The sequence below is a fragment of the Talpa europaea genome (assembly GCF_964194135.1).
Source record: "Talpa europaea genome assembly, chromosome: 9".
In the NCBI taxonomy this organism is placed as follows: domain Eukaryota; kingdom Metazoa; phylum Chordata; class Mammalia; order Eulipotyphla; family Talpidae; genus Talpa; species Talpa europaea.
Genome location: NC_140076.1, coordinates 80,720,736 through 80,729,685, shown reverse-complemented (window position 1 = coordinate 80,729,685; position 8,950 = coordinate 80,720,736). Strand labels below are relative to the sequence as shown.

The 8,950-nt window shown below is 55.3% G+C and overlaps 1 protein-coding gene across 1 annotated transcript; it reads right to left on the bottom strand.

Moving 5' to 3' along the window:
- Nucleotides 1–6,057: 6,057 nt before the first annotated feature.
- C2CD4D (C2 calcium dependent domain containing 4D) lies at nt 6,058–7,095 on the bottom strand (the record flags this gene model as incomplete). The annotated part of the gene is made up of 1 exon (XM_084243773.1): nt 6,058–7,095. The coding sequence occupies one exon, from the start codon at nt 7,093–7,095 to the stop codon at nt 6,058–6,060; it is 1,038 nt and encodes a 345-aa protein (XP_084099899.1).
- Nucleotides 7,096–8,950: the final 1,855 nt, after the last annotated feature.

The window sequence follows — 8,950 nt, the reverse complement described above, 5'->3', positions numbered from 1 at the left end:
TCCCTAGATCTCTCTAGAGCTCCCTATTGCCTCCACATCTCCAATTCTGTTATGGGTCAGGACAGCCCCAGAGAAGTGCGTGGAGCCAGAAGAACAGTGGGCAGGGAGGGGAGAAGGAGAGAAGAGGCACTAGCTATACTGTACTAGGTGGGGGAGGGAGAGCCCCCTGAATGAGGACCACTGGAGAAGGGCTTCTGGGGGACGCCTCACAGTCTCCTGCACAGGCTCGGCCCAGAGTTTGATTAACTGGGCCTGGCTCTCCTGGGCTGGCCAGGGGCCAGGCTGCAGTGGGGAGGCTCCCTGGCACCTCCTCCTGCTCTGGCTCCCAGCTGGTAAACAGCAGCGCAGGAGCCAGCCACGCCACTGCCGCGTGACTCGCCCACTCCCCCCACCTGGTGCACATGGCACCTGGCGTGGAGAGGGCAGGCAGCTGTCCTTTCCTCTCCTGCCCTCCTATCTTGCCATCCTCCGTTTCTGCCCTGGCAGAGCTCCACACTCTGCTATCATCAGCACCTCTGTTCCTAGGCAGCTCCCGCTCTCCCTCGCCTGCAGTTTGAGGGACAAAGGTGAGAATTGGAGACCGACTTTCCAATGCCTAGGGTGGCTGACAAGGGGCTAGAGAGCAAGGAAGTGTGGCGTGGAAGCTTTGGGGACCTTCTTGTGCTGAGAGTCTGAGAGTCTGTATGCCTCCAAGGCTGTGATCATCCCTGTGTCCTTCTGGTACACATGTGGCCCAGGCATCTCTGTACACTTCCCTGCACAGAACAGGATGTCGCACAGTTTGGGCAGGTTTGGAGTAAGAAGCAAAGGCCTCTGCAGAGGGACAAGGTAAAGGGGCATGATGGGGGCTCTACCTTACCACCTGCCCATGCTTGGCTTGGCTTCCTCTTCCTGCTAGCCCTGCTCTCTTTTTCTTTTCCTCGCCAGCTCTCCCTGCTCCACCTCAGGGCCTCTTTAGGTCCCTCTTCCTCTGTGGTTCTGAGTCTCCCAGGACCCTTCCTGGCCTCCTAATGGCAAACACAGTGTGGAGGCAGGGCAGAGTACCTGGGCATCGCTTGGCCCTGGGCCCCTGCTAGGCAGCCCTGACTACTGAGCTAGTGCAGCTATGGCTGCCTCTCCCAGCCGTGCCACTGTGTGGTGTAGGGAGAAGTGACTGGGGGTTGGGAAGACAGAGACCTGGCCTCTATGTCTCAGCAAGGCACACACTCCTAGACATTGTCATGTTCCCACGCCCCCCACCCCCTTCCTGAGCAGGGATGGCTGGGGTTCTTTCTCCCTAGGGTAAGAGGTATCTTGGCCATCCGTTGAAGAAATGCCCCTCACATCTAAGGCCCTCACATTCCTCCCTCTTGCTCTAATCTTAGCTCTCTTTCTGGAGGAATCAGTCCTCTCAAAACAGGGCAATAGTTATTTCCTCCACAAATACATTCTTACTTTCTTATGCAAGGAAGAGGTTGATAGGGATCAGAGAATCATTTCACCCCCCACGTGCCCAAGTTCCCTTATCAGCCCAGGGAATCTCAAAGCAGGGGGCAAGCAGCCTGGAGTGGGTGGAGGGTGGTGGCTTGGCACTGGAGACTAGTCACAACTTCTCTTTCCCTTCCTCCCCACCCCCTAAGCCACAGAAACCACTTAAAGCTCGGTGGATGTAAGCCTGCCCTTCCAGGGAGGGCCTGGGTGAAAAATAGGTAGGACCTGGGCAGCCTCATCTTGGGAGGGTTCTCCCCTCTGGGGAGTCTGACCAGTGCTTAGGAGCTGCTTGTCTTTGGGTCCTAGAGGCCTGGGGAGACCTAGACCCGCGTGAGTAACTCAAGGAGAGGGCTGTACCCACTCCTCCTTCAACCATTAAATAAAGGACAAGCTGGTTCTATAGACATCTGTGGCCTGTGGCTCTCACAGCCTCTACCCTTCCCCCTTCCTGTGACAAAGGCCTCTGTGGGTGGAGGGACTGTGGTGGCAGGCGTCTGACCCCAGCTCCAGGCCCTGGTGACTGTCTATACCACTTCTCTCCCTGCTAACATTCTTTGGGAGTCTCTAGGCAGTAAGGAGGGTCAAAAAGCAAGTGCTCTGATTTTTGGAGCCGAAAGACTCGAATAAGAATGTGGCCTGCCACATATTAAAACAAAACAAAACAGGACCTCCCTGGTGGTGCAAGGGGTTAAGCGTCAACATGATGAAGCTATCTGCAGCTACTGCAGCAGGAGTTCAATCCCCAGCCAGGGAGCTGATCCACTTGGTGCAGCAGACCTCTCCTGTCTTGCCAGCTGCTCCCCTCTGCAGTGTATTTCAGTTAGTCTGCCTGTTCTGTTCTCCACTCTGTCCCTGGTGAATCCTCTAACCTCCTGTACCTCTGGCCTAGACCATTGTTCTTGTATGCATAAATAAATTAAATAAATCTTTTTAAAAAACAAAACAAAACAACATCTGGAAACAACAAATGCTGGTGCGGATGTGGAGATTAAAGGAACCCTCTATAGACTGGTCCAGCCATTATGGAAAGCTGTGAAAAGATCAGAAAGTAAATATGGATCTACCGTATGATCCTGTGATTCCACTCCTAGGAATCTACCCAAAGGACACAAAAACACTAATTCCGAACCTGCACTCCTATGTTTAATGCAGTACTATTTACAATAGCTAACATATGGAAACAAACAAAAGGCCTCCAAACAGTCAAGTGGTTCAAAAAGTTGTTATATAGATGCACAACAGAGTACTACTCAGCGATCAAGAAAGACAAACTCATGCCATTTGTGGCAACATGGATGGAGCTGGAAGGGATTATGCTAAGCAAAATAAGACAGAAGGAAAAAGAGAAATATTGGATGGTTTCACTTATATGTGGAATAGAGAGAAACTGAACAAAGGACCAGGAAAAAGACAAGCTTGCAGGCTGACCCTACATCTGAGGCACACAGCAGGGGAGGGGGAGGGAAAGAAGTCAGAACAGGGGAGGGAAGTGCACAGGGGACTATGGTGATGGGTCATGGGTGCAAGGTGGTGGGAGGACTTCAGGGGCTACACCTGAGGGGAGTAACTAAATACTGTGTGAAAATGAACAATGGTGTAAGAAAAAAAAAATAGCAAAAACAGGTTGAGGGTCTAGTAGGAAAAAAAAAAAAGAAGTGACCTGTTGTTTATTAGTTCTTAACGACCACTTCAGTAAAAAGAGGACAATAATGACTGACCAGGGTCACATATGGGAGGGGTCCTTAAAGACCTGACTTGTCACCCAGTTTATTTCCAGGGCTTAGTTAATTGGGAAGTTCTTCCAGGGACCTGTGGCTCCCATTACAGGGGGACAATTCACAGCTGTGAATGCTTGAGTAAATGCTCCTAACTGCAATGGACTGGAATCCCCACCTCTGAGCTCTGGGGTAGGGTGGGTGTCCCAGTTCTTCCCTGCAGCCAGGGCTGATCCCCAGGTGAGTTTTCTTAACCCCCTTGATCTAGCTCATCTTCTGTAAAATTGGAATAGCAATGTCTTCTCACCTGAGTGGCTATGATGATGAATTCGGATGATACAGGTGAAGTACAGGACCTGGTTCAAAGTGCATTTTTTTTTTTTTTAAAAAAAGGTTTCCATCCCTCCAACCCTCTTTCCATTCCTATAATCTGCCCTTCTTTATCTGACTCCCCTTTCCTGCTTTATTTTTTTCTATAACATATTATCATGACTACTTTTACATTTCACTTATTTTGCAACTCATCTAATCCCATGTCTGTTTTGATTACTGCTACATCCAATGCCTGGCACTTGGCAGGCTCTAAGTATTTGTTCCAGGAGTGCATGAACAAAGGTTAAATGGCATCTAACTTTCCATCATTTGCAAAACCAGTGACATCAATTTTATTTGCTGCATCACATCGTTGCTCACCAAGGGTTGTTCTGGCAGGATTTGAGGCCGAATTAGAAGTACAGTCCTAGGGAGAGAGCTATGGGTTAGTTCACAAGCTGAAAAGATTGGGGGGCTAGCATCCCAGGGGCAGAAGTGACCTCTTTCAGGTTGATCTGGTTGGGAGGCAGTTAAGGATAGGATAATGAAGTGATTTAGAACCTAGATTCCGGAGCCAGACTCTCTGGATTCGAATCTTAGTTGTAGTCTTTATTCAAGAATAAAGCTCAAGGTCACATGGGGTAACACTAGTATTTAACCCTCCAGGGAATTGCTGGGAGGAAGAAATGGCTTGACCACTTGTTGGAACTGTTCCTTGCAGGGCTGTGCGCTTATTTTGTTTGGTCTATGCTACCACCTGGCGGACATCTGGAGAAAGATTTCCCTGGTCTTAGGATAGATGGGTGGGGACCTAATCAGGGGAGGGAGAAAAGGGGAGTAGCAAAGCCATCTAGGTAGAGGATTGTGTGTGTGTGTGTGTGTGTGTGTGTGTGTGTGTGTGTGTGTTCATTCTGTGAGTGTTGCACGTGCTGAGATTTTTTTCAGGATACAGCCAATTCGGCCCTGGTGCATTGGCAAATGAGAACAGGCTTTAGGGTAAGGGAGAGGGCGTGCCTCCCTGGTGGCACAGCACTTAAAGTCTCAGTGCTATCAAGCTATCACCAGCCACTGTAGCAAGAGTTCGATCCCCAAGCCAGGGTGCTGACCCACATGGTGCAGCAGACCTCTCCTGCCTCACCCTCAGCAGTGTATTTCAGTAGATCCGCCTGTTCTGTTCCATACTCTGTCTCTGATGAATCCTCTCACACCACTCCCAGCCACCTCTGGCCTGTACCCCAGTTCTTGTATGCATAAATAAATTAAAAACAAATCTTAAAAAAAAGGCAGGGAAGGGAGAATGAAGCTGGTTAGGCCTCTTTGTTCTCCCTCCCTCCTTCCCCTCCGTTTCCTCCCCCACTCCCTCCTTTCCTCCTCCAAGCCAGGCCAGAGCCCAGAAGAACCTGCTTCAGGGAAGGTGGAGCGAGAGAGAAGAAGGTCACTGCTGACGTCAGGGACTAGAGGTAGGAGGTAAACACTTTCTGACCTACATTTATCTATATCCTTCTCCCTCCCCACAGTTACCAGTCACCTCTTCTGGCACTCCTGACAACAGCTCTCACACTCTTGTAGGACCTCCTCCTCCTTGAGATGGAATCCCTGGGACTTTCAGTACAAGTGCTGCTGCTCTGCCTCTTGGCTCTAGCTTTGCACCAAGGGTGGCACAGGTATGGGAGGGATAGACCAGAGAGAGGGCCCCTAAAAGCTGGTGTGCTGACATCCCCCGACTCACTCCAAGGCACAGGCATTTCCTCTTTCTTCAGGACAGGAGTGGGTGCCAGTGGGGAGGTGGACTAGCGGGGGAGTGCTGAGTTCCCCTGTGCATCCCAAGGAATCCCCGCTGGAAAGCAGCTAATATTAATTTCAGTTACAGGGCCTCCCTGGTGGTGCAAGGGGTTAAGACACAACCTATGAAGCAGTCCACAGCCTCCGCAGCATGATCCTGGCCGGTCAGGGAGCTACCCACATGGCACAGCAGACCTCTCCTGACTTGCCTGCTGCTCCCCTCAGCAGTGTACTTCGGTCAATCTGCCCGTTCTGTTCCCCACCCTATCGCTGCTGGTGAATCCTCTCACCCCCCATACTCTGGCCCGTACCCCAGCTTTTGTATGCGTAATAAATAAATGTTTAAAAAAATTTCAGTTACAGACCTTTTCCAGGGGTGGCTCAGTGATTGGTAGGGCTCCCTTGAAGGTGTTTCGCAGTAGAGACCGCAGTAGAGACCGATAGAGCCCAGACCTACTGAACTAGCGTCTCTCGGGCACAGAGCCCAGGACCCAGTGTGTTGAACAAACTCATCCAGGACTTCTGCTATCTGGTTTTTTTGGTGCTCATTCAAATTGGAGAACCACTGCTTGAAGTCTTCTCCAACTCTGACAATCTGAACTCCAGCTTCTTCCACACCTTGCGTGGCCAGGGCGGAGAGAAGGCAGGGAACCAACAACGGAAGCCACCCCTCCAGACACGGGCATTTTATTAACAAAAATAAATACATGCTGGGCAGATGGAAAGAATAAGGCCTGCAGGCCCGCTGGAGAGCCCTCCTGAGAGAGACACAGCCTGTCTACAGGCTGAGGTGGGTAGGCATCAGGGAGGCCCCCGCACCTAGCCCCCCACCCAAGGGGGGCAGCAGGGCGAGAAGGGGCGTCTCACACTCGCCCAGCAGCACGTCCCTGCGGAACCCTGCGCCCCGGTCCAAAACCTTGGCCCTCAGGCTGCGGACCGCCAGGTCTGGCGGGCCGAGCCCGTCAAAGAAGAAGTCCTCGTTGAAGATGGGGTTGGCGCTGCATTTGACCACGCGGCTCCGCTGGCCCCGCGGCCGGACGGGCGGCCGCAGCCGGAGCACCACGCAGCAGCCGCCGCCGCCGCTCCCGGGGCCCGCGCGCGGCCGGGGCAGGCCCTCGGCGCTCACCAGGCGCAGCCGCAGCCGGCCGGGCCCGGCCTGGTACTCGGCGCTGAGGCGCAGCTGGCCGCGGGGCGCGAGGCGCAGCACGCTCTCCTTGGCGGGCCGCAGCGGGCGGCACAGGAAGTCCAGGTGGAAGAGCGGCGGGGCGCGCGGGCCCGCGCGGCGCGGCGCGCAGGGGCTGGTGTCGGCCGAGCCGGCCTCCTCCGGCGACAGCGAGCGCGGCCTGGGCCGGCCGGCGCCCGGGCGCGGCGAGCCGAACGGCGACGAGTCGGGCGACGAGGCCGCGTCGCCGTCGGGGGCCCGGCAGAGGCGCAGGTCCGGGGTGGAGACGTGCAGCCGGCCCTGCGCCCCGAGGAGCGCCCCCGCGGGCTCGGGCGGCGCGTGGAACAGGGACTCGCGCCGGCGCGTGTGCGGGCTCTCGGGGAGGAAGGCCCAGCCTTCGCGGCCCGCCAGGTGCGGCAGCGAGCAGGACGCGGGCAGGCCGCGCGCGCCCGCTGCGCGCCCCGTCGGGGGCTCGGCGCCGCCGGGGTCCGGGAGCCGCGGCGGGATGAAGAACTGCGGGATGCGGTCCGGGGTGAGGACGTTGGGGCAGGCGCGGGCGGGCGAATCCCGGGCGCGGCGCTTAGGAAACAGGCCGGAGGGGGCCCAGCGGGCCCCGAGATCCACTTTGTAGCCAGCTTTCTCCAAGAGCCACATGCGGTGGTGCGGGGGTGACAAAAGCCCAATATTCCGCAAGGCCGAGAGGTTTCGAGTCCAGGACCCTGGTGGACGCCTGGGTGGGGCAGGGCTGCGGGTGGAGATAAGAGGAAACATAGGTGGGTGATGCTGCAAACGCATGGTGGTGGTCCGCAGCCTCCTTTGCACCGCGTCTGCGACCCCCCTGTGGCCCCCTATGCAGCAGAACAATGAGGGCCTGGGGCAGAATGGAGGGAGGGAGCCCAGGGTTAACAGTCAGTCACTTTTCCAGATGCAGGCCCCCAACACTCCAGCACAGACTCCTCCTCCACGCCCCCACACTTTGCTTCTAAAGATGTCCACCCACCTCAATGAGAAAACCTACTGGGGCCTCCCTGGTGGCACAAGGGGTTAAGCACCGCACTATGAAGCAATCTGCAGCCTCTGCAGCATGAGTTCAATCCCCAGCCAACCAGGGAGCAACCCACATAGCGCTGCAGACCTCTCCTGTCTTGCCTGCTGCTCCCCTCAGCCGTGTATTTCAGTCAATCTGCCTGTTCTGCTCCCCACTTTGTCTCTGGTGAACCCTCTCTTCCCACCCCCCCGCACCTCCGGCCTGTACCCCAGTTCTTGTATCCATAAATAAATAAATCTTGAAAAAAAAAAAAAAGCCTACACGAAGGAGAATTCTAGGCTCCTATTAAGAGGACAGAGTAACGTGCCCATCTAGCAAACATCTGAAGTCACAAATGGATCCAGGCCTCTCATCCCCTGCTCTTATGCAACCCCCAACCCCAGTTGCCACTGCAGCCCCTAAGTGGACTCACTACCTTCTCTCACGCTCATTTTGAAGACTGGGCCTCTCCTCCAAGTACCGCCCCACGGTACTCCCCCATGCTGCCAGGGCTGCCCTTCCCTGTCCCAGAGGCAAGCTCCTCCCCTCGGAGCCTTCCTTTGACCGTAGGTGGCCACACCTGCCTCTTCTAGCGCCCGCTTTGCCTCCCTGTGTCGCCCGGGGCCAAAACCAGACTCAGCATTCCTGGTTGTTACCCTGCGGGCACTCAGGGCGGATTCTAGGAGACCCACCACTTGAGGGCTCAGGATCCCCCCACCAGCCTTAAACCCAGACTGTCCTGCTCCCCGCCTCCCAGCCCTACCAGCATCCTGAGTCTGCAAGGCGGAGCCCGACTCTCCGGCCACCCCTCCTACTCTGTACTTTCTTCCTAGGAAACGGCAGCCGAGCACAATGGCAGCATTGATTCTTCGCCACCTCCTGAGCGGGCTCCGGGAGGCTCTGCCGGTACTGCACCACCGATCACCTGCCTGGGAGACCCTGCCCTTGGTAGGCACCTTTGGGGGCTCACACTGCAGCCCTCACCTGTGGGCCGCCGCTGGATTCTGGCCTCTGGCCGGGAGGTGCTCAGATTCCGGAGGGGAGCAGCTTCCTCTCCAGTGTGCTCCCCCAGCCCAGTCCTTCTGGGAGGAGCTGGCAGGGGCCTCCTGCCTACGTCTGACCTCTGTTCCTGGATAAACACAGCTCTGTCTCTACAGCCATCAGCCCGGCCTCTTAATTCCTTCCTCCAGCGTGAGCCAGTTTTCTAGCAGCAAGCCAGCCTCCTCTGCTGGGTCCCGGCTGTGGGAAAGATCCAGTAGATCTGGGCTGTACCCTCTGGCCTGTAACTTAATGTCTAAGGTTCATCTTTCCCAGCTAGGAACTAGAGAATAAACCTAAGGCTCTCTTTCAAAGTTGGCTTGAGGGATAAATGAGATAACAGATGGAATTTAAAGTCATGAGATTTGATGAAGAGTAGAAAAGAGAAAGATCCAAACACCTAGTTCAGGGCTCCCCAACATTCGGAGGGGAAAAGGAGGTGGA